The 25,140-nt window shown below is 53.1% G+C and overlaps 2 protein-coding genes across 9 annotated transcripts in view; one reads left to right on the plus strand and one right to left on the minus strand.

Moving 5' to 3' along the window:
• Positions 1 to 735: 735 nt before the first annotated feature.
• Positions 736 to 4,081, plus strand: LOC120387445. Its single transcript, XM_039508220.1, has 2 exons — positions 736 to 813; positions 1,168 to 4,081. The coding sequence occupies exons 1-2, from the start codon at positions 765 to 767 to the stop codon at positions 1,935 to 1,937; spliced, it is 819 nt and encodes a 272-aa protein (XP_039364154.1). The 5' UTR covers positions 736 to 764; the 3' UTR covers positions 1,938 to 4,081.
• A 19,657-nt stretch (positions 4,082 to 23,738) lies between these two features.
• Positions 23,739 to 25,140, minus strand: part of TSPOAP1 (TSPO associated protein 1) — a 145,907-nt gene continuing 144,505 nt past the window's right edge. For 3 of the 8 annotated variants that reach the window (XM_039507755.1, XM_039507757.1, XM_039507756.1), the window contains exon 28: positions 23,741 to 24,341. In XM_039507755.1, the coding sequence (XP_039363689.1) occupies positions 24,126 to 24,341 (216 nt within the window). In that variant the 3' untranslated portion in view covers positions 23,741 to 24,125. Of the gene's footprint in view, positions 24,342 to 25,140 lie in introns of all 8 variants that reach the window. The other 5 variants (XM_039507754.1, XM_039507752.1, XM_039507753.1 and 2 more) reach the window with 4 other exon arrangements.

The following is a 25,140-nucleotide window of genomic DNA, read 5'->3' on the forward strand; positions in this document are numbered from 1 at the left end:
ATCTCACAGAACATGGAAAGATAGAAGCCAACCAGTCCAATTTGGGGACCATCTCTCTCCTTGTTATTAATCCAAGGGCTGGAATGTAAGGAACACTAGACTTTGGTTTGCTGACAAGGCAAGCGTTTGGGAAAGACTCAAGATGCTGCCGTACTTTTTAAACAGGGAAGGTGACACATGCTACGTGTTATGAAGACTGAGACCTCATCTCAGAAAGAAGCTCAGAGAGCAGCAGGTTTGCTCTGTGTGTGCTAACGTGTAAAGGCTATGCTGAAAGCTTGTATTTAAATATATGCAACAGCACCAAAGTGGAGAGGCTGTATGAGGGCTAGATTTACTACCAAATAGCTTGTATTTAAAAATGATTCAGAAGTATTCCAGATACTATTTGCAGGGTGTTTGCATGTGTTCGGTGTTAGTGCATAAGACATTGCACGAGACTCTCTCTCTCTGAAGCGGCCTGGGAATTGTTAACACCTATGTTCAGGGTTTTACAGAAAACAGCCCTGAGGTTTCACTCTGTGCAATCCTTTCTGTAAAGCCTGTGCTTCGGCAAAGAGCTCAGCTGAGGAGGTGCAAGAAAGAGGGGTATGTAACCAAGTTATACATTCTAGTGGTGCAGAAACCTTTATCCTGTAATGTGTCATCTTCAGCTATCACCTCCTCTCTCCTTTCTCCTGTGTGATGTCACCCCAGAGCCCCTGACGTTTCCCAGGCGATTGTAATAAACAAGTCCCTGGAGGTTCTGCTATGCCATGTGAGTAATGGCTTCCTCAGCCCCAGGCCAGTTCAGTTACTCACCTCAGAGCCAAGGTACTGAATGAAAAATACAGGGGATGGGGTGTGGGAGGGACCCAGTCGTTCCTGGAGCTGACTAAGAAGAGGGCATGGTAGAATAACACGCAGGCCAGATGGCTCTCCCACTCTCAATGGAGGTGGACCATGCCCATGTTCAAGTCAGCCAAGACCTTCTCTGCCTCCCGACCCACCACCCCAGCCTACATCCCTTCTGCTGTCTCTCTGCCTCTCACCCCCATCCTCCATCCCCATCACTGCTCCTCCACTCCCTTTGCTGCTCTACGTTGGTCTCCTCTCCACACAACACTGCCTGTTCCCTCGTTCCCCTCCCTGGTACTCTCACCTTGATGTTTTGGTTCACGTGTGCAGGCAATGGAGGGAACCCAGCTGCTCCTGCCTCCAAGCCCAAAGGAGGAAGAGGAGGGAGCAGCCAGCAAGAATTCCTGCTCCCCCCACCGCCCATCTTCAACCAGACAGCTCTGCCAAGCCACAACCCAGGGCTCATCTACAGCTTGACGGATGCCACAGTGTCCTCGCCCTCGGTGCTGGTCCAGACCCTGCCGGGGTCCTTCCCAGACATCTATGATGGAGACACCAAGAAGTGGGAGGAGCATTTCCACAGCATCCAGAGGGCCTACAAGGAATTTGGCAAGGATGATGACTTCGCCATCCGGGTGCTGACCGAGGACTTCACCCTGCCATTCCCATTCACCTGGCCGGCTAAAGGTGAGGCATCCCTGCAGCCATCCTGTGACCCCACCGACTGCTCCGGCTTCGACTTCTTCCTGCACCCAGGCAAACCCGTGCCTCGAATCCTGCAGCCGCTGCACGCCACCACCCAGGCCTTCTTCAAGAAGAGACGTTTGGAGCAGCTGGCCCTCAGCTATGCCAGCCAGGCTTCCCAGGGGCCACCGGCACAAGCAGCCACTCCCCCGATGCAGACAGACATTGTGATGATCACCAGCCTGCCACATGTGAGCACCTCCGCCATTCCTGGAGAACCCACCTTCCTCCTAAAGGATGGCAAAGGCCTGAGGAGCATCCAGCCTGCCCCTGTGGCAGTCTCCAATCCTGCCCCACCGCAGCTAGGAAATCCTGGGTTCCTTACCCCAACCACATCCCCTTTAAACCTTCAGTAATGCTCCAGATGTGTATGAACCCAAACACGGCCCATCTGACACACTCCAGATGTTTATGACCCCTCCACACATCCCGTGTGAACACTCAATAATGTTTCCAGTGTTTATGAACTCCAATGCTGCCCGTCTTAATGTTCCAGATGTTTATGAACTCCAGCGCTGACCATAACATACACTGATGCGCCAGATGTTTTTGAAGTCCAGTGCTGCTCACCTGGCCACTTGGGCTATGTCTACATTGCAAAAAAACAACCCCATGGCAGCGAGTCGCAGAGCCAAGGTAACTGGTTTGGGCTCATGCTGCTGGGCTAAAAATAGCAGTGTAGACATTCGCACCCAGGATGGAGCCCAAGCTCTGAGGCCCTCTCCCCTTGCTGGGTTTCCAGCCTGGCATGGAATGTCTACACTGCTATTTTCAGCCTTGTAGTGTGAGATCTGCAAGCCCAAGTCAGTTGACACAAGCTCTGAGAGTCGCTGCTGCAACGTAGACATGCCCTCAGTGACGATCCAGATGTTCGTTGTCTAGCTGGGATCTGTATGTTACAGCCTGGGTTGAAAGTTTAATAAAAATCATCCTATCTGCTGAAGGGGGACCCTACCAGCCTACCCTGTACATGGAGAGAGCATCCCAGGGAGAAGGTTAGTAAAATGGAATCAACTTGGACTCATATTTGGTCTTAAAAACTGTTTCTGTCAAGACCGATTGGGCTCAGCTGACAGAAACATAGATCCTCTTCCACACCACAGCCAGGTCTCTCGCCATGGGACGTCAGAGACACGTTGTAGGAGGCTCAGTCCCGTTACCAGCAGGACAGGTGTCAACACAACTCAGCTGCCCTTTTCACAGGCACCTTCAGCAGCACGATCAGGGATTAAAATAGGCCCAGGAGACAGAAGCTGCAGCATCCCGATGACGGCTGGTCCAAAACTTACCATCAAAAATGGTATGTCCCAAAACCAAAGTATTTCCACTCTCAAATGCCACCAGGGTTCCTCATGGGAGCTGTAGTTTGGGGGACTCATGCTTTTGGGCTATGCCCCGGTCAGACTCCCATGATACACCATGGTCATACCACTGCCATGATGAACGGCCTCCCCTTGCCAAGCGAGGCGCTAGCAGTCCATCGTGTCCAGATGGGGAGCCTGGTCCACTCAGCAGCGTATGAGGCACCACTGCAGAATGGAAATACCGTGGGGGGGGGTTCCCAAAAAACTCCAAATTTAACCCCATTTTCCAGCTCTAATCCAGACTTTTCTTACTCTCCAACTGGCAGGTCCAGCCCCTCTTGGCCCCCTGCAAATCCATATCATGGGTGTGTGTATGGGGAGCTGAGCTCTGAGTCATAGGGGGGGTGAAGATGAATGCACCACACAATTCCTAAGTTTTGCCCCCCTCCCAGCACTGCCAACCCCCACTGTGACACTTCCCGGGGTACCCAGGGCTGGGCGGCACCCTGCTACCCTCTGCTCTTACCGTGAGAGAGCCGCCGGTGCTAGCCAGGGGCCGTCTCCCCAACTCCACCAGCCACGGGCGACACAAGCAGTCAAACCTCAGCCTGGGCCGACCCCACGGTCCCTCTGCAGGTGAGCAACAGGCGCACTCCAGCTCCCAAGCCTGCCAAGCATCTTCAGCACGGAGCCCCTGGGGCACTGGACACTCACTGTGTTTTCTCCCAAGGAACAGCACCGCCCACCTTGCCAGTTACGCCTCAGATCCCCGCTCTCCTGAAACAGCCCTTAGAGCTGCTTAGGGAGAGGGCAAGCAAACGCTGGTTTAACTCAGAGTAGATTTCAAAGAATAGCAAGTAGGAGTAACTGGAAACCAAAAGTTACATGTAAAATAAAATCACAGCACATATCCTGGGGCCTAGGCAATTAACCAAATACTGAGGGTTGCTCCCCCAAAGATCCTCTCAGCGATTTCCAGCCTGCTTGGCTGTGACCTTCTGTTCATAGGCAAACACACAGCTTGCTTCCTGGGAGAAGGATCCGGCCTGTCTCTTTGCAACCCCAGATATTGCAAAACAGTCCTTTGATCTTTGTTCCTAAACTGTGTGCTCCTTCTTGTCGATTTCACGGTCTCCTGTCAATTTCACAATCTTGATTAGCTGGTGGCTGTGTAAGAAAATAAACGTACACTCTGAGACCACAGTACACAATGATCAGCCAGGGAGAGAAGCACCTGCTGCCTCCTGCCTGAACAAAGCCTGTCCGAGGCATGTCACCACCTGGTGACCTGCCTCTCACTTCAAAAGCTTTAAGACATAATTTCCAGTATAAATACGTCACTTCTTAAACATGAGCCTACATACATTTCACAAAGACGATGATGACCCCTGGCTCTCAGCAGATACTTTACCTGACATCCTTCGGTGAATTGTTCTGCATATACTTGACCCAGGGGATCCCTGTCAAACTCTCCCCCTCTCACCCCCGTGTCTTCTGCCAGGTGGCACAAAGAGGTTTCTGTGTCACATGTTACACAAGACTTTGGGAAGTCCTGGGCCAAATCTCATTCAGTGGGACCTGTGTTCCGTCACCCTAGTGCTCCCGTGACTCCCCCACCAACATGCCTCTGCTTCTCCCTCAGCGCCGTCTCTCCCTGAGCCATCCCAATGAATCCCTTCATGTTCCTTTCTACAACCCTTATGGCACAGTGGCACGGGAAAGTTACTGCTAATGGGGCAAGAAACAAGGCAGCTCTTCTGAGGAACCTGCGGCAGCAGATTGCCCAGTATCTCCACGAGAGTTTCCTGGAGACCTCTGAGGAGATTCCCGTGAAGTGAAGGAGTCTATCAACAGCCTGTTCCACCGCTCAGACTAGGCCTGTGGTAGGAGACAAGCCTGCTTTCTGCAACCCTCCTGCCCCCAACAACTCGCGCCAGCAATTCCCAAAATCAGACCCACTTACCAGGAGCCTCCTCTCCCCTTTGTGCTTCGCCAAGATCTGACTGTGGTCAGGGCCAGCTTTAGGAAGGGCGGGGCCCCGGCAGGGATAACTAAAAAAAAAAACCATATAAAAAAAGCCCCTTTTCATTTCTTAGCAACCGGTTCCCTATAAAAAGTTCTGGTTTAAGGGATGTGCCACAGTCTGTATTTTTTGTACCAATAGGGTTACCGTACGGCTGTATTTTCCCAGATGATAATTTAAGAACCAAAAAGCCTGACATGTCCAGGAAAATACGGCTGTATGTTAACCCCACCTAAAGTTCTTTTTTAAAAAGCTGGGCCTGAACTAGAACTGAGCTCCGTTTCACAGGTGTGGGTCCCCGCCACTCCCTGGGGGTGTGATGTGCACATGTGTGGGTCCCAGCTGCTCTCTGCCCCCCCTCATTGAAGCAGGTGTGCAGGGTTACTGCCCTGGGAACTGCAGAGCACCAGTGCACATGGGGCTGGCTGTGGGCAGGGCAGGGGGTACGGGGCTGGTGTGGGCAGGGGTGCAGCAGGGGCTGGCTGCGGGCAGGGGGTGCGGGTACAGGGGGTACAGCCCACCCTGTACAGTGAGTGCCCCCTCCTCCTCCCTCCCCCACTGGGGTAGCAGCAGGAGCAGCAGCCCGGAGCTCGAGGGCTATTTAAAGGACCGGGACGGCAGAGGCAGCTGGAGCCCCCTCCTACCCCAGGGCTCTGGGGCTATTTAAAGGGCCCGGGGCTCCCCTGCTTCTACCGCCCCGTCCCTTTAAATAGCCGCGGGAGCCCTGGGGATGCGGTGGGGCTCCAGCGGCTGTTTAAAAGGCAGGGGCAGTAGAAGCAAGGGGAGCCCCGGACTTTTTACATAGTCCCCAGAGCCCCACAGCCCTACCCAGGCTCCAGCAGGGGGGCTCTGGTGGCAATTTAAAGGGCCTGGGGCTCCAGCCCCTGCTGGGAGCCCCAGACCCTTTAAATTGCCCCCTGGGGAAGCCAGACCACCCTGGTACGGCGCCCCGGCTCTTGGCCGTACGCCGTACTGGGGCTTGGGCCTGGTCTACACTGGGGGGGGGGTCAATCTAAGGTACACAACTTCAGCTACGTGAATAGCGTAGCTGAAGTCGAAGTACCTTAGCTCGAATTACTTACCCGTCCTCACGGCGCGGGATCAACGTCCGCGGCTCCCCCATCGACCCCGCTACCACCACTCACTCCGGTGGAGTTCCGGAGTCGACGGGAGCGCGTTCGGGGTTCGATATATCACGTCTAGATGAGACGCGATATATCAAACTCCGAGAAATCGATTGCTACCCACTGGTGCGGCGGGTAGTGAAGACGTACCCTTGGAGAGGGGCCCGATTCAGGGGAATTGGTGGAATTGGCCTAAAGCCGGCCCTGGCTGTATTGATACGGAGTTGGGTGTCTCCACCCCAAAGCATTCAAGTGTTAACCCCTCGCTTTACTGCCACGAGAGTAGGCAGGCAAGTGTGGTCCAGTGTTGTTGTTTGAGGTGACAGCGGCTCCCGGTGACCGGGCCAATCCTAAAAAGAAAAGACAATTAAAGACTTTGAAACGTGCAGATTAAAGTGATTGTAATAATTCCCCTTATTGCCCTTCCCTTCGCCTGTACAAAGCCTTTGAAATGGTAAGTGCTGGGTGATGCTCTCTGGCCCAATGACAGGGCCTAATTGGTGTCTTCCGGCCTGAAAAGGATGAATCCATGACAACTCCTTGCTTGCCGGACTTCTGGAAGGTACCAGATGCCCTTGTTGGGAATGGGAGGAGGTCAGGTTTGGCTGGTGGCTTTTGGACAGTTGTTGCTGGACGCCGACTCTGTTATATTTCAAGACCAAACAAGATGAACTCCACACAGGAAGAAGGGAGGAATCCTAACGATCAGGCACTGCAGCTCCTCTGGCTCAGTCTCCCGCTTGTTCAGCTGCTCACAGCACACAGCGTATTAGCCACTGCAGCAGGCGGCAGTTAGACAACGGCTCCTAGAGCTGCATTCAAGCCGTGTGGGCCCTCGAAGAGCACGTCAGTGTCCCCATGGCCCTGCAGCCCCTGTGCTGCATTCCTGCCCCTGCTTGGACAGGGCCACCCGACAGGAGCTGGCTGCTGGCTGGCGAGCTGGGGCCTCTTAACATACTGGATCGCTGCCCCCTGCTTCTGGAGAGATGGGGACCTCAGCCCCCTCTGACCCAGGCTGTGGTCTCTGTATGCGTGTGGGGAGGGCCGCAGCCCGCTGCCCCCACACAGCTAAGATGGGGGTGGCAACAGTAACATCACAGATGAGTTCCCAGTCAGGGAGGTGTCACAGGGGCAGGAATGGGGCAGAGGTGACAAAATTCCCTCCATCTTCCTGTCCGGTGTGCGGAGCAAATGTCTTCCTGAGCTCACGCTGCACACCTGTGAGTGCAGCCACCTCCTCCTCCCACTCCCAGCCCTCCTTCCAGCTCCCCCTCCGTTCATTGCCCCGCCTCCTTCTTCACCCCTGTCATGACAATGGTGTGACGGGTTCCTCTGGGGTGCCAGCTGGACTGGGATACCACTGAGCCTCTGACCCACCCGCCTGGGCTCCCTCGCACATGTGCTGCTGTGACAAGCTGCTGAGCTCTCCAAGCTTGCTCTTTCGATCAGCACACACACAGGTAGAGACACACCCCGGGACACACCCAGCACACACACAGGTAGGGACACACCCAGGGACACACCCAGGTAGGGACACGCCCGGGGATACACCCAGCACACACACAGGTAGAGACACGCCCGGGGACACACCGAGCACACACACAGGTAGGGATACGCCCGGGAACACACCCAGCACACACACACGTAGGGACACGCCCAGCTGGTGTAACATGCACACAGGCTTTCTGACCAGCCCCTGCATGTCAGTTATTGAGTGACCAGGGAGGTTGAAGTGTTCTCCAACTGGTTTTTTAATGTTATAATTCCACCAGGATTTCAACAATTTACACCCCACCATCAACCTCAGCCTGGACCAGTCCACACACGCGATCCACTTCCTGGACACTACAGTGCAGATATGCGATGGTCACATAAACACCATCCTAAACCGGAAACCTGCTGACCACTATACTTACCTACATGCCTCCAGCTTCCATCCAGAACACATCAAGCAATCCATTGTCTACAGCCAAGCTCTAAATACAGCCAATCCCTCTGACAGAGCCAAACACCTACAGGATCTCCATCAAGCATTCTTACAACTACAATACCCACCTGGGGAAGTGAAGAAACAGAGCCAGAAGGGTACCGAGAAGTCACCTACTACAGGGCAGGCCCAGCAGAGAAAGTAACAGAACGGCACTAGCCATCACCTTCAGCCCCCAAGTTAAGTCGACTTAAGTTACGTTGGCGATCATAAACCGCTGTAGTTGCATCATAGAAGATTAGGATTGGAAGGAACCTCAGGAGGTATCTAGTCCAACCCCCTTCTCAGACAGGACCAATTCCCAACTAAATCATCCCAGCCAGGGCTTTGGCAAGCCAGGCCTTAAAAACCTCTAAGGAAGGCGATTCCACCACCTCCCTAGGGAACCCAGTCCAGTGCTTCACCACCCTCCTAGTGAAATAGATTTTCCTAATATCCAACCTAAACCTCCCCCACTGCAACTTGAGACCATTGCTCCTTGTTCTGTCATCTGCTACCACTGAGAACAGCCTAGATCCATCCTTTTGGAACCCCCCTTCAGGTAGTTGAAGGCTGCTGTCAAATCCCCCCTCACTCTTCTCTTCTGTATCATAGAATCTCAGGGTTGGAAGGGACCTCGGGAGGTCATCTAGTCCCACCCCCTGCTCAAAGCAGGACCAAACCCAACTAAATCATCCCAGCCAGGGCTTTGTCAAGCCTGACCTTAATAACCTCTAAGGAAGGAGATTCCACTACCTCCCTAGGTAACCCATTCCAGTTCTTCACCACCCTACTAGTGAAAAAGTTTTTCCTAATATCCAGCCTAAACCTCCCCCTCTGCAACTTGAGACCATTACTCCTTGTTCTGTCATCTTCTACCACTGAGAACAGTCTAGATCCATCCTCTTTGGAACCACCTTTCAGGTAGTTGAAAGCAGCTATCAAATCCCCCCTCATTCTTCTCTTCTGCAGACTAAACAATCCCAGTTCCCTCAGCCTCTCCTCATAAGTCATGTGCTCCAGCCCCCTAATCATTTTTGTTGCCCTCCGCTGGACTCTCTCCAATTTATCCACATCCTTCTTGTACTGTGGGGCCCAAAACTGGACACAGTACTCCAAATGAGGCCTCACCAGTGCTGAGTAGAGGGGAATGATCACATCCCTCGATCTGCTGGAAATGCCCCTACTTATACAACCCAAAATGCCATTAGCCTTCTTGGCAACGAGGGCACACTGTTGACTCATATTCAGCTTTTCGTCCACCGTAACCCCTAGGTCCTTTTCTGCAGAACTGCTGCCCAGCCATTCGGTCCCTAGTCTGTAGCAGTGCATGGGATTCTTCCGTCCTAAGTGCAGGACTCTGCACTTGTCCTTGTTGAACCTCATAATATTTCTTTTGGCCCAATCCTCTATTTTTGTAGGGTCTCCTCTGTCCTAGCCCCTCCTCCTCCAGCGTATCAACCCTCCTCCCAGTTTAGTGTCATCTGCAAACTTGCTGGTGACTGTGTGTGTAGAAAAAAATAAACCCAGTTCCTCTCTCTCTTCTTGTGTGTCCCCCCCCAGCCCCCCATTTTCATTGCCATCTCCACCTCCTCTCTCTCTCTCCCAATTTGTCCACCTCCTTAGGGGGCCCCAAAACTGACACAGTACACCAGATGCAGCCTCACCAGTGCCAGTGCTGGATAATAATAATCACTCTCTCTCTTCTTTCTGCTTGCAATGCTTCTATGCATATGCATCCCAATAGCCTTTTGGCAACAAGGGCACAGTGACTCATATCTCATATCCCAGAGTCCTTCCCACCCAAGTCCTTTTCTGCCTTCCACTGCTGCCACTCCAGTCGTCCTCTAGTCTGTAGCAGTGCATGGGATTCTTCCGTCCTAAGTGCAGGACTCTGCACTTGTCCTTGTTGAACCTCATAATATTTCTTTTGGCCCAATCCTGCAATTTGTCTAAGTCACTCTGGACTCTATCCCTACCCTCCAGCATATCTACCTCTCCCCCAGCTTAGTGTCCTCTGCAAACTTGCTGAGGGTGCATTCCATCCCATCATCCAGATCATTAATGAAGATGTTGAACAAAACTGGACCCAGGACCGACCCTTGGGGCACTCCGCTTGATACCGACTGCCAACTAGACATTGAGCCATTGATCACTACCCACTGAGCCTGACAATCTAGCCAGCTTTCTATCCACCTTATAGTCCATTCATCCAGCCCAGACTTCTTTAACTTGCTGGCAAGAATACTGTGGCAGATCATATCAAAAGCTTTGCTAAAGTCACGATATATCACGTCCACTGCTTTCCCCATATCCATAGAGCCAGTTATCTCATCATAGAAGACAATCAGGTTGGTCAGGCATGACTTGCCCTTGGTGAATCCATGCTGACTGTTCCTGATCATCTTCCTTTCCTCCAAGTGCTTCAAAATGGATTCCTTGATGACCTGCTCCATGATTTTTCCAGGGACTGAGGTGAGGCTGACTGGCCTGTAGTTCCCCAGATTCCCCTTCTTCCCTTTTTTAAAGATGGGCACTACATTACCCTTTTTCCAATTGTCATAGCTTGTTCATGTTCACACAATACTCTGTGTGTCAGCAGAGTGCATCCATACTTGGTGCTCTAGCACCGACGGAGACAGCATTGCACCATGGGTAGCTCTCCCACTGTGCAAATTGCCCCCTTCTCCCACTATAAGATCTAGGAATAGATCACAGAGCATCCTGGGGTGGGATCACAGCCTTCATGATACAATGTTCTCCATCCCATAATTCCAAAGGCTTCTGACTGTGTTCCGTGCCATTTTTCAACTACCTCTGTAAACTTTGCACCTGCCATCTCTGCCTGAAAGCATGGATCCTGCGCTGCTCTCTAGTCTTGTGATGAGCATTATGAACACATCGTGGCTGATCCTGCAGTATTTCATGAGCTGCAAATCTGAACAGGAATCCATGCTGCCTACCGTGCTGTGTGCCATGGAAAGAAACCATTCAAGTTTGACGTTGGCATTCATGGAGCAGCTGCACAGAGTGGACTGTCACTATTGGGTTCTGAAAATAAGCACTGAGTGATGAGATTGGATTCTGATGCAGGTCTGGGATGGTGAGCAATGGCTGCAGAACTTTCAGATGGGCAAAGCCACCTTCCTTGAACTGTGTACGGACCTTGCCCCGCCATGCAGCACAAAACGAGAACTGCCCTTACAGTGGAAAAGTGAGTGGCGATCGCTGTGTAGAAGCTGGCAACTCCAGACTGCTACCGGTCAGTTCAAATCAGTTTGGAGCTGGGAAGTCCACTGTGGGGGTTACAGTGATGCAAGTGTGCAGGGCCATTAATTGCCTCCTGCTACAAAGGACTGTGACTCTGGCAATGTGTGGAAAATAGTGGCTGGCTTTGTGGCTATGCGATTCCCTGACTGCAGAAGGGTGATAGTTGGACACATATTCCAATTTTGGCCCCAGACCATCTTGCAACAGAGAACATCAACAGAAAGGGTTACTTCTCTATGGTAGCTGATGGCTCACCGGGGTCATTTCACTGACGTCAGTGCAGGGTGGTCATGGAAGATTCATACATCTTCAGGACACTGGCCTGTATAGAAAGCTATGTAGGGACTTTTTTTCCAGACCAAAAGCTTCCAACGGGGGATTTGGAAATGTCCATAGTGATCCTGGGAGACCCAGCCTACCCCTTATCACCCCTCTTCCCCCCGGCCCTTGAAGCCAGACACTAGAAACCTTGAGGCAGCAAGGAGTGCTTCAACAACAGGCTCAGCAGGTACTGAATGACCATAGAATGTGCATTGGGCAGATTAAAACCACGCTGGCGCTGCCTTTTTTGGCAAGTTAGACCTAAATGAGTAAAATATTCCCATAGTCATAGCAGCCTGCTATGCGCTGCATGACATTTGTCAAGCCAAAGGGGAAAAGTTTTCCCAGAGGTGGAGTATTGAGGTGGATCACCTGGCAGCTGCTTTTGAGCAGCCAGACACCGGGGCTATTAGAGGGGCTCAGCAGGGGGCTATTTCAATCAGGGAGGCTTTGAAACAGCACTTTGACAATGAGCTCCAGTAATGCGTCTTTCTGTAATGAATTGAGCCAGGCATTGTTTACTTGCCACCTTGAATGACCCCTACAATGATTCCTGCCTGAGCGTTAATTGTAGTCTGCAAATGTGGTGATTGCCTTTGTGTCTGAATTTCTGTTGCAACCACTGTGTGTAGGTCACAAATAAAGAATCACTGTTTTTGTAAGACTCGGTTTTTATTAAACAGTAATACACAGATTAACACGTTTTACCAGGGACATGACAATGAGCAGCACTTGTTGATGTGAGAATCTTACAGGTGTATGTAAATCTATCTGTCATTATGGAAAATATCCCTGGGGAGGAGTGCAAGGGGTACTGCAATGAGCCGGGAACACAAGATGAATGTGTCTGGGGAGCTTGGGGAAGGCAAGGAAGTCAATTCTGTATGAGCTGAATGGGGGGAAGGATAGCTCAGTGGTTTGAGCATTGGCCTGCTAAACCCAGGGTTGTGAGTTAAAGGTAATAAAAAAGGTAATAATTGGAGATATACCAATCTCCTAGAACTGGAAGGGACCTTGAAAGGTCATCAAGTCCAGCCCCCTGCCTTCACTAGCAGGACCAATTTTTTGCCCCAGATCCCTAAGTGGCCCCCTGAAGGATTCAACTCACAACCCTGGGTTTAGCAGGCCAATGCTCAAACCACTGAGATATCCCTCCCCACATCCCTAATTCTTGAGGGGGCTACTTAGGGATCTGGGGCAAAAATCAGTACTTGGTCTTGCTAGTGAAGGCAGGGGACTGGACTCAATGACCTTTCAAGGTCCCTTCCAGTTCTAGGAGATGGGTATATCTCCAATTATTTATTTATAGCTGCAAGGTGGGGAAGGAGGTGTCAAGCATGCATGTGTTCTGCCTGCAGCACAGTCAGGGACCTCAGCATCTCTGTTTGGTCCTCCATGAGCTTTATTATCCACTCCTGATCTTGTCTCCTCTCCTAGCTATCCATTTGTAGTCTCTAATTTATTGTCTCTCTCCACACTCGGTGCTCGCTATTGGCCTGATCCGATAATTGCAGCAATTCCCAAAACATGTCCTCCTTACTCCCTGTTCACCTCCTTCTCTGATGGAGGTGCTCCGCCGGTGTGTAGGAGCTGGCCCACAAGGGCACATCTGCAGAAGCAAAAGGAACAATACAAAGAGTCAGTATTGTGTGTGCACTCACAGTGAATCATAAAAGTTACATACATCTCTTTCTCACTTTCCCTTGTCAATCACGCAGCACAGCCAGAGCACTAAACATAGTGAGTTTGGCCTGGGGAGGGAGTGGTGCAAGATGAGACAGGGTCTGGGTGGTTTCAGAAAAGGATCAGTACAAATGCCTGGGGACACTATTCTGAACACTGGCACCATTTTCCACAGGCGGAGGTGATTGAAGCAGAAAGCACACTACAGAGGGTCACCGAAGATTCAAGGGTGCATCTCCTGCATGTGTGTGGCTTCAGACCAGGTCCCTATGCTGCTCACTTGTGTGCTGATTTGGTTCCTTCAGAAGTAATTGCTGATTGGCATGGCAAAGTTTCCTACAATGGGGGAAGAAACAAAGCAGCTCTTCCAAGGAACCTTCAGCAGAGGATTGCAGAGTATCTGCAGGAAAGTTTCCCAGAGATCTCTATGGAGAATTCCTGCGAGACCTTGATGTGCATTAACAAACTTTTCCACAGGGCCCCCACTGCTCGGGGGAAAGCGAAGCAGGTGCCAATAGTACCTGGTGGTGTTAATTTCAATCCCTTCTCCCATGTGCACCATGTCACAAAATAAAGGACACTTCTTCTCATGTAACTGTGCATTATAAAAGAAAAATGAGTACTTACCGGAGCTCCCTCTCCTGCTTTAGGCATGCCAGACCTGGATTGCTGGGACTGGCTAGACCCCTCCAGAGTCAAAAAGAGGTCCTGGCTCACCACACCACCAGATGAGCCTGTCACCTGTCCCATATCATCCTCCAAATCAACCTCCTTGTCCACCACTTCATCCTCAGAGTTGACTCTGCTGGCCACTGTCTCCAGTCCCCCCGAAGTATCCATGGGGCTCTTGGCAGTGGAGGTGGGGTCGCCTCAGAGGATAGCGTGCAGCTCCTTGTAGAAGTGGCATGTTTTTGGCACTGCATCAGAGCAACGGTTGGCCTCCCTTGCCTTCTGGTACACCTGCCTCAGCTCCTTTATCTTAGCATGGCATTGCTGCGTGTCCCTTCTCATCCATGCCATGAGCAATCTGCTCGTAGCTGGATTGGAACTACAACTGCACAGCCTCCTCTCCCCACAAACGCAACAGAGCCAGAAACTTGTGTACTCCATGTGGGAGCCCATTTGGTCAGCTGGGAAGATGCAATGTGAGCTGTCCATGCCAAGCAAACAGGAAGTGGAATTTCAAAAATTCCCAGGGCTTTAAAGGAAGAGGGGCACATGCCTCTGAACCTGGATGCAGGGCAGCGGAGTAGAAACTGCTTGCCAGAACAGTCATGATGGGCATTGTGGGATACCTCCTGGAGGCTTAGGGCAACATAAACAAACGCAGAGGCTACATCAGGGGTCGGCAGCCTTTCAGAAGTTCTGTGCCGAGTCTTCATTTAGTCACTCTGATTTAAGGTTTCGTGTGCCAGTAATACATTTTAATGTTTTTAGAAGGTCTCTTTCTATAAATCTATAATATATAACTAAACTATTGTTGTAAGTAAAGTAAATAAGGCTTTTTAAATGTTTAAGCAGCTTCATTTAAAATTAAATTAAAATGCAGAGCCCCCCAGAGCGGTGGCCAGGACCCGGGCAGTGTGAGTGCCACTGACAATAAGCTCGTGTGCCACCTTCGGCACCTGTGCCATAGGTTGCCTACCCCTGGTCTACAGTGACACTGAGTCACTCTAACGTCAATGCAAAAAGCTCTATGCCGTGCATTGAGATGGTTTTATTATGTTGGCGTAGCAGGCGAGTTAAATCAGCAGGAGGAACTTTGCACTGTGTACACCTGCACTGATTCGTCAACAAAACCTGACATTTGTCGACAAAACTGTGTAGATAAGGCCTTAGAGGGGACTGTAAGAGTGATCCAGTCTAACCCCCTGACAGGGTGCAGAATTTGTGTCATCAATGATTTAGAAGTAAATATAAAATCACCGCTGATAAAATTTGCGGATAACACAAAGATTGTAAAAGTGACAAATAAGAATGAAGACAGGGCAGTCATACAGAGGGACCTGAAACCCTTGGTAATCTGGGCCCATTCAAACAATGTGCTTTTAATACAGAAAAATGCAAGGCCATGCATCTAGGAACAAGGAGTGCAGGCCAGACATACACAATGGTCTGGGGTCCCTAAATCTCTAAATGCCAGAAGCTGGGAGTGGACGACAAGGGATGGATCACTCAAAATTGTCCTGCTCTGTTCATTCCCTCTGAAGCATGTGGCACTGGCCCCTGTCAGGATACTGGGCTAGATGAACCATTAGGCTAACCAGGTATGGCCAGTCTTGTGAGTGTATCCTGGAAAGCAGTGACTCTAAAGGTTTTATGGGTTATAGTGGGGAACTCAACATGAACTCCCAATGCGATTCTGTGGCAAAAATGGCTAATGTCACTGTGATCCTCGGATGCATAAAGAGGGGAATAGTGAGTAGGATCAGAGAGGCGATTTCACCTTCATATATAGCACTGGAGAGACTGAGGCTGGAATACTGTGCCTAGTTCTGGTATCCACTTTTTTAAAAGGTTGTTGAAAAATTGGAGAGGGTGCAGAAAAGAACTACAAATACGATGTGAGAGCTGGAGAAAATGCCTTGCAGTGAGAAAGGTGAAGAACTTACTTTGTTTAGCAAAAAGACTGAGAGGTGACTTGATTACAGTTGCTTCACAGGGAGAAAATCCCCAGCACGAAAGGGCTCTTTAGGCCAGTGGAGAAAGGCAGAACAAAAACCAATGGCTGAAACAAGACAAATTCAAATGAGAAATTAGGCCCAAATTTTAACAGTGAGGCTGATTAACTATTGGAACCAACTGGCAAGGGAAGTGGTGGATTCTCCATCTCTGGATGTCTTTAAATCTCGACTGGCCACGTTTCTGGAAGACACTTTAGTCAAACAAAGCTATTGGGCTCAATTTTGAGGTTAACTGGGTGAAAGTTAATGGTGTGTGCTATACAGGATGTCAAAGTAGATGATCTTATGGTACCTTCTGGCCTTAACCTCTATGGATAGGATGGCACATGAAGGAGTGAGGTACTGGAGAGAGAGAGCTTCCCTTGTGGTGGGAAGGTACCGGACTGGGCTGCCAGGAGAGTGGGTTGTCAGGGGGCTTGTTTCTGGTTTGGTGATGACACTGTGTGTCTCTCCAACCCTCCCATACTGGCAGAGATGGGGACACCTCCTAAATTCCCTCTAAGCTGCGCAGCCTGGCAGCCGCCCAGCAGGCTATCAAGTGCCGCGCACTTCAGGTGTCTCTCCCCCCACTGCTGCACTGCTCCTGCCCTCGATCCCTGGCCAGCTGCTCCCAGGAGCCTCCTGCTTGCTGTTCAGAGCCAGGGGAAGGGGGTCACTGATGTCAGGGTGTCCCCCTCCCCCAACCCTTGTACCCCATCTCCACAGAGTGTGTGGGGAACACATGACAGGGCTCAGGATGGAGGGAACTTGCTGGCCGCTGTTGCTGTGTCTCAGCAAGCAGGGAACGGGCTTCAGACTGCTGAGTGCTGATCTACTTAAAAGGGCAGTGTACTTAAAGGGGCAGCACGTGTCTCTCTGTCACACACTGTGAAGAAGTGGGGTTTTATTAATCTTGTTATGTTGTATGTGAGCCTATGTGAGTCTTACTGTTTTGCATGAATGTTGTTTGCGCCTCAGTTTCCCTGCGTATTACACCAATGGCGGGAATAGGGATGTGTGACTTTTGCTGAGACACTCAGGGGCAGGTGAGGCTGCTCCAGATGCCTGCACATATGCTATGACAGTGCCCTTCATAACCTGAGAGCCAGGAGGGGGATGCGACCAGGCCGGGAAGCGAGACAAAGACCAGGGGGAGGAGCAATGAGGGTGTCTGAGGTCGGGTTGCTGGAAGCTGGGCAGTCTGCTGTGGGGGACTGGAAGCAGGGGGAGTCCAGGGCATCTGGCCCAGGGTTCCCCCAAGATAGACTTGGCTGAAAGTCACAGATTTCTGTGCTAACAAGTTCTGTTCTACACTGTGTTCCTGTTGACTAATAAACCTTCCACTTTACGCTGGCTGAGAGTCACGTCTGACTGCAGAGTTGAGGTGCAGGGCCCTCTGGCTTCCCCAGGAGCCATGCACGGGGGGACTCGCTGCAGGAAGTGTGGAAGGGGATGCTGAATGCTCCGAAGTCAGACCCAGGAAGGTCAAAGATGTGTAAGCTTCTTGCCCTGGAGACAGAGTGCTCAGAGAGAGAGGAGGCTCCCCTCAGAGTCCTGACTGGCTTCATACGGAGTAGTTCCAGAGCATCGCCCCGGTAACTCCATGACAACTGGTGGAAGCAGTGGGATAATCTGCACCCAGTGGATGGAGCATCCTGCAGTAAGTGACTGGGAAGCAGTAGAACGAAGGGGGATTAGCGAGAGACGAGCATGCTGAAGGCTCCGAGAGGTGCAGTTCCAGGAGGCGGAGGAGCCTATGGCTTAACCCCGAGAGTGGACCCCCGAGAAGAGCTGTCACACCGAAGGGTTTCCTCCCAGGGATCGTGGGGAGCTGAGAGAGCACAGGCCTGTGAGTCCCTGACAACTTGGAAACAGTGTGGAGATGGCCTATAACCATCTCCTTAAGAAGGACATTGTAGAGCTGTGCAGAGGGAGAGGGCTGCTCATTGGAGAGTTCACCAAGGCACAGCCAATTGCTCAGTTGGAGGAGAATGATTGCTCTAAGGTGCTGGTTCCTGACCCAGGTGGGGCTGCAAGAGAGGTTGGGAGCAGCCGGGCATTCATGAAATCGGTGTCCCTGACCAGCCGGAGGTCTCCACTGGGTTCCCCGTCGGTGGATCTGAGACGGATGGAATTGGAGCTGAGAATGAAGGAGTCAGAGGACCATAGGCGACAGGGAAGGCATGAGGCAGAACAGCAGGAGAGACAGCGGCAGCATGAACTGGCGATGGCTGAGCTGAGAGGCAGAAGGACCCATCCAGGGGTGAGTGGGGATGGACCCCGGGGTGCCAGTTCCACAGGGAACCTTGATACTAAATTGCTGCCCCAGGTTAAGGAGGGGGCGATATAGATGCCTGTCTTGCGGCCTTCAGGAGGGCTGGCAACTGGAACCAGGTTGGCCCTGCAGAAAGGCTCCGGTGTCTAGCCCCCTTCCTGGACCCCAAGGCCATAGCGCTGTTTAGCCAGATGGGTGGGGTGGCAGACTGGCTCTCACTCCTGGTCCCTCACAACATATATGTCTGCGTAGACTCTCCTGGGCTCAGGCCCCTCGGACCCCTAGTGGGAGCAGAAGGTGGTGGTCAATGGGGAGACCTGCCTGGGGTGGCAGGACCCTGGGACAGAGAGAACTGTTGTCAGGCCCCAGGTGGTGCAGCCGCAGATGCTGAGGGGCTATGGGACCTGGGTGAAGGTCCCCGGGGTGAAGCCCCTCGCCCTGCCTATGGCCCAGATCCCTGTGCAGACACAGGAGAGGTCGGGCTGGCTGGTCATTGGGGTTCTCCAAGATATCGGCTGGGAGGCCCTGTTGGGGGATGACTGTGTCTCTTTGGGACAGGATCCAGGCCCCGCTCCTGTAATGGCCGAGAATTTGAATTTGAATCCAGGGAACCAATCGGCTGAGGCTGAAGCAGTCAGTGTAAATGCAAATTACCTGGCTGGCAGGGGGGAGGAGCTGCTAGGCTCAGGATACCTGCCTACCTGCAACCAGAGCCCTGGGGCTGAGTGGGAGGGAGAGATGCTCCCCGCCCCCCTGCACACCGGGGAGGGGGCTCACGCTGGCCATGATGCTGTGAGCAAAGCAGCGAGCTCCCTGCCTGCCCCCACTGGGCCAGCAGGTGAGAAGCTGAGCCTGCGGGAATCAGAGACTCCAGCTGAGTGTGGGCAGACACAGCCAGGGGACAGCTGCCAACCAGGGCTGCCTTGTCCAGCTGTGCAAGAGGCCTCAGGAAAGGGGGAAGCAGCTAAAAGGGAGCTGCTGGTGAAAGAGACACCTGGTCAGAGGGTGGCCAAGGCCCAGAGGTGGGCTCTTCACCAGGAGAGCATGACTCCCAGCGCTCCTGTCTGGAGGGCTGTGACCGTAGGCAGCGAGAGAGAAATGGTTTCACTCCCCTCTCCAGCTGCTGAATTCCAAACTGAGCTGCAGGAAGATCACTCCTTAGAGAAGCTGAGGGACCTGGCTGGCCTCAATGTGGCACAGACCATCGGGGAAGGCTGCAGGGACAGATTCCTGCGGGAGAAGGGATTCCTGTACCAGGAATGGGCTTCCCCAGGGGAAGTGGAACCATGGGGGAGCTGGGGGCAGTTGGTGGTGCCCCAGAAGTACCACCGCAGCTATTGTACCTGGCCCACGATGTCCCTCTCTCAGGACACCAAGGAATCCAGCGCACCAGGCAGAGGCTGCTACAGAACTTTTACTGGCCTGGGGTCTTTACTAATGTCCAGCAGTACTGCCGCTCCTGTGATCCCTGCCAGAGGGTAGGGAAGGCCCGGGACAAGGGGAAAGCAGCCTTGAGACACCTGCCTGTCATAGAGGAGCCTTTTCAGAAGGTCCCCTGGAGGTCCTTACAGACCAAGGGTCCAATTTCTTGTCAACCCTGCTCCAGCACTTGTGGGACAAGTGTGAGGTCCGGCACACTTGAGCCTCGGCATATCGCCCTCAGTCTAACGCGTTGGTGGAGAGGTTTAATGGGACCCTGAAGATGATGCTGAAGACTTTCATGGACCAGTATCTGCAGGACAGGGACAAGTATTTACCCCACCTGCTGGTCGCGTACAGGGAAGTGCCCCAGGAATCCATGGGGTTCTCTCATTTGCAGTTGGAAGGAGATGCTGAATGCTCCGAGGTCAGACCCAGGAAGGTCGAAGCTGTGTAAGCGTCTTGCCCTGGACACAGTGCACTCACAGAGAAGAGGCTCCCCCAGAGTCCTGACTGGCCTCATACGGAGTAGTTCCAGAGCATCGCCCCGGTAACTCTGTGACATATACACACAATGTGTGTCTGTCACACACACAGTGTCTGTGTCACACACAGTCTCTCTCACACCCACACCCACACACTGACTTTCACACTCACCTCCCAACACATACTTATATTATTATTATTGTTAGTTGATATTTCTTTCAAAAGTGTGTTTTAGTTTTTTGACTGGTCGATGCATTTCACAATTTTTATTTCTCTTGTACGCTTAAATGTAATACTTGGAGTGGTGAGTTCTAAAATGCCTAACCTGTCCTGCTGGAGTGATTATCCCTATGGTAACTTTTAAAAAATATACATATTATATCTAGGTTTTTTGTTTCTACTGGTGGTGCAGATCCACACATTACCTCAATATACTGCACATAACAAAATTCATTCCGCACATGGATGAAAAAGATTATATATATATATATAGAGAGAGAACATTGGACACTTCCTGCCCCCACTTACAAGTCCCTGAATCCAGTGCAGGCTCCAGGCATCTAGTTCATTCCTGAGTGAGTGAGTGAGTGGGTAGAAATGCAGCCCAGTGGCTCTGACTCTGAGGGAAGGTGTCCAGGGCGTGTTTTCAGATTCCATCGTCTATTTGCCTGTGTCCCTCATAGCTAAAAAGGGTCTTCTTCCACCGACCTTTTAAGAGAAAGAGCCGTTCCTTTCTGTCCCTCCCACTACACATCTTGTTCAGGTCCCTCGTTCTTCATCCTGATCACTGCAAGTTCCCTAACACCCACCCTGCCCTGCTCCAGTTCCACCCCAAGGGCTGATGCGGACACCACCGTCCTTGCCTCTTGTCCTGACCCTGTCTCCCCCTTTTCAGAATTTGCCTCCCTTCCTCCCCAGCATTGACTTTAAGCTTTGCACCCAACCCCACGCCCCACCGCTCTGCAAAAGTGCCATGTAACTGCCCCACATTGGGCCCTTGTTTCTTGTCACTTCACACCCCACCCTCCAATCCATGATGCCAACCTTAGGTCCCCCAGTCACCTGTGTTCACACTAACATCTTCATGCTTTCTCCACACTGACCCTATGCGTGGAACGCCCATCCCACAGCTGAACCACAAGAGTCCACCACCCCCTCCTGGAGACTCACTTCTGCTGTGACACGGACATGAACTCAGCCAGCTCAGACAGCCATTAGCCAAGAAAACTAAAGAACTCTGCCCCCCCTTTCATGCCATGCCCCTGTCCATGCTGAGTGCTGCATATAGCAGTGCTTCCGACTGTCAGTCCCCCACCCCACCTACTGTTGTTTTAGCCTCTTGCAGCATCATGTCCACCTCAGCATGTCCTCTCCTCAGGGCAGGGCTAGTTGGTCTGATTTCAGACTTTCTCTGAACACCCCATTGTCTCTTGTTTGGAAGGGGAAGGCGGGGGGGGGGGGGGGATTGGGCGGAAAAAATAAGCAGCAGTGAATTTACCCTTTTTTGTAGAAAAAGTGTATTTTTGTGAAAATAGATTTTATTATAATAAATTTTGATTTTAAATACAAACATACTGTATCACCATCACCCGTGGCTGTGGCCTGAGTGTCATTCAAATACCAAACGTAACTGCTTTGCTCAAAACAAATACCCACCTGAAACATGCAAAGGAATGAACGCTGCCATTAAAGGATAGACCCGTGTATTACAAAACGCTCCTTGGCTGTAGAAAGGGACGCATTCTCAATGTCTCATGAAAACAGCTGCAAACTCGCTGGCGGGGTTTTGCTCCCAGCTCTGCTCTCCAGACACACACACACAGTCAGGATCACACAAACATCGAAATGATCCAGTCAAGAGTTAAATAAGCAGACAGGTCAAATAAGGCGGGATCCCCGGCTGACTGCAATGGCCATGCACCAACCAAACGCCAGGAATGTCAGCCCAGCAGACTCCTGCTAACCCTGCCAGCAGCCCTGTGGAGATGCAAAGCTATTTAATGTATCCCCTGTGCAAAATGCTTTGGGGCACTGACTCCAGGGCTGTTGGAACCGGGGGGGGGGTTGGAGGGACTAGTGCCCTCACACTGGAAACACTGTGGTGGTGCCACCCCGTGTAAACTTGTGCATGCCGGGGGAGGCAGAGGTGAGAGTGGGACCCAGAGGGGCAGGAATGAGCCTGGAAGCCAGCAGATGCCCCCAGGACCCTCCATCCCAGCCTGGAGATGGCTGACTTGCCCCTTCCCCGCCAAGTCTCAGTACCACCCCTCACTCCCCTTCCTATCACTGTCTGTCCCCCCCCATTTTCCAGAAGCTTCTGCCCTCCCCCCAGTCTACTCCTTCCTGCCTGGTGAAGTGTGGCAGTGCAGCACGGCTGAGACAGACAGGATGCTCCTAGGCACAGCTGCTTATTTACAGGTTTACAGTACAAATGTCTAACTCATCCGCCCAGAGGCAGCAAAAGGGATCGACAGGGAGAGACTCAAGTGCAAACACATTTCAGGGAGTGGAGGTGTCGCCAACAGCCTAATCTGAACGGAAGAGAGAAATGCCGGGGCCGCTAGTCACCGTGTCGCAGCCTTACAACAAAGGGGGGCGTCCGACGGGCTCGGACCTCAGCGGGAAGAGCCACTTAGCAAAATTACAGCCAGAACCTCCTCTTGGAGAGTCAAATATTTACAAGGCGTTGGTGCTGGTCAGAGCTGGTTGGATCTGGGCACATTACTGCAAAGTACCTGCGCCCCGTCTCCCAGGCCCCTTTCCCGGGTACCCGCGCCCCGGCTCCCAGGCCCCTTTCCCAGGTACCCGCGCCCCGGCTCCCGGGCCCCTTTCCCGGGTACCCGCGCCCCGGCTCCCGGGCCCCTTTCCCGGGTACCCGCGCCCCGGCTCCCGGGCCCCTTTCCCAGGCCCCTGCGCCCGGCCCTTCCCAGGTACCCGCGCCCGGCTCCCGGGCCCTTTCCCAGGTACCCGCGCCCGGCTCCGGGCCCCTTTCCCAGGTACCCGCGCCGGCCCGGGCCCCTTTCCCAGGTACCGCGCCCGGCTCCCGGGCCCTTTCCCAGGTACCCGCGCCCGGCTCCCGGGCCCTTTCCCAGGTACCCGCGCCCGGCTCGGGCCCCTGCGCCTGGCTCCCAGGCCCCTTTCCCAGGTACCCGCGCCCGGCTCCCGGGCCCCTTTCCCAGGTACCTGCGCCCGGCTCCCGGGCCCCTTTCCCAGGTACCTGCGCCCCGGCTCCCGGGCCCCTTTCCCAGGTACCCGCGCCCCGGCTCCCGGGCCCCTTTCCCAGGTACCCGCGCCCCGGCTCCCGGGCCCCTTTCCCAGGTACCCGCGCCCCGGCTCCCAGGCCCCTGCACCCTGGCTCCCAGGCCCCTTTCCCAGGTACCCGCGCCCGGCTCCCGGGCCCCTGCGCCCCGGCTCCCGGGCCCCTTTCCCAGGTACCCGCGCCCGGCTCCCGGGCCCCTGCGCCCCGGCTCCCAGGCCCCTTTCCCAGGTACCCGCGCCCCGGCTCCCAGGCCCCTGCACCCCGGCTCCCTTTCCCAGGTACCCGCGCCCCGGCTCCCAGGTACCCGCACCCCGGCTCCCGGGCCCCTTTCCCAGGTACCCGCGCCCCGGCTCCCGGGCCCCTTTCCCAGGTACCCGCGCCCTGGCTCCCGGGCCCCTTTCCCAGGCCCCTGCGCCCTGGCTCCCAGGCACCTGCGCCCTGGCTCCCAGGCCCCTTTCCCAGGTACCTGCGCCCCACTCCCAGGCCCCTTTCAGCACTGTCCCCGCTGCAGCAGCACTACCTCTGCCCAGACTCGCGTCACACTGAGCGTGCAGTCCCACAGCAGCAGGACTCTATGTGAAGATGAGGTGAAGGAGGCCTAGGGTTGGAGCCATTCCAAGTCTTCAATAATCAAAGTTCACTTTCCCTTCTTCCCATACTCTGCAGTGGTCAGTTTGCTGCAGAGGGCCTGTCCGAAATCTCCCTGTCTGGGCTCCGCAGAGAGGCCTACGGAGATCAGCAACATCCTTTTCTAGTTCTTCTTACTGGGCCCTAGTTTCTTTAAGAGCTTTTTCCCCTTGCAGAAGAAGCTTCTTTTCTTTTTACTCTGAGTGGACAGGTCACTTGATTCAAGAGTCTCCAGTGACGCTTGGTCTGGACTTGGGTCACAGATGAGAGTGCAGGAAGGTGGCACTTCAGGAATGTTAGGCCAGGGGTCCCTCTGTTCAGCAGGCCCATCTGAATTCAGCTAGACAGGAAAAGAGGGAACAAAAGAGTGAGAAGAGTTTAGACCCCCGCAGTGACACCATTGCCACAGAAAGGCTTTTCTCTCATCGTACGGCCTGACAGCCCATGTCTAGAGCTGGTCATCTCTTCCGGCAAAGGCCACCTCCCCAGCAAATTCAGCCTGGCCATTTCAAGTGGCTTTAAAATGCTCCCCAGCACCGACCAAGGCCATGCCTGGGATCAGGTTTTGCACAGCCCCTGGTAAATTCTGGGCTACACAATGAGACTAGGCCACAGGCTCCGAAGTGTTGGAGACAATGCAGCCATCTGCCTTTGGGTGACAGGAACAGAGGGTTGTGGGTGGCACCCTAAAGATACCAGAGTAGGCTGCTTGAGGGGGTCAGCCTGTGGGCTACCCACTGAATATTCAGGGTCTGCCACTAGGCCTCTCCTCAGACTGGGGAGCCCAGGGCCTGATGGGGAGGGATGTATGTGGGGCCTGTGCAGGGGCAAATTGCTTGGCCAAGCATGTGCGGCAGCTAGAACTCTCCCATAACAGCAGCCGCTGGGCCAAACCTGAGCTCTGAGCCTTTTCAGGGTCCCTCAGCACCAATCACAGCTCAGCCATGGCCAATAGTAACTATGGGAACCAGCGTACGACCCGATGGGCAGGGAGGAGTTAATCATGGACCTGGACATAGAGGGGAACCTTGGAGAAAGTGACCATAAAGCACCTGAATTTCCAGCAGTAAGGAAGGGGCAATCAGCCAGCAATCACAAAGAGGCGCCCGACTTCATCCCAGCAAATCGGGTGTGTGGCA

Source organism: Mauremys reevesii, linkage group 20 (genome assembly GCF_016161935.1).
Source record: "Mauremys reevesii isolate NIE-2019 linkage group 20, ASM1616193v1, whole genome shotgun sequence".
Lineage (NCBI taxonomy): Eukaryota > Metazoa > Chordata > Testudines > Geoemydidae > Mauremys > Mauremys reevesii.

Excerpts from the sequence above, each read along its gene's own strand:
- LOC120387445 (XM_039508220.1), top strand. The coding sequence starts at position 765 with ATGGCTTCCTCAGCCCCAGGCCAGTTCAGTTACTCACCTCAGAGCCAA. Across the intron at positions 814-1,167 it reads TTACTCACCTCAGAGCCAAG|GCAATGGAGGGAACCCAGCT; the intron begins GTACTGAATGAA and ends TCACGTGTGCAG.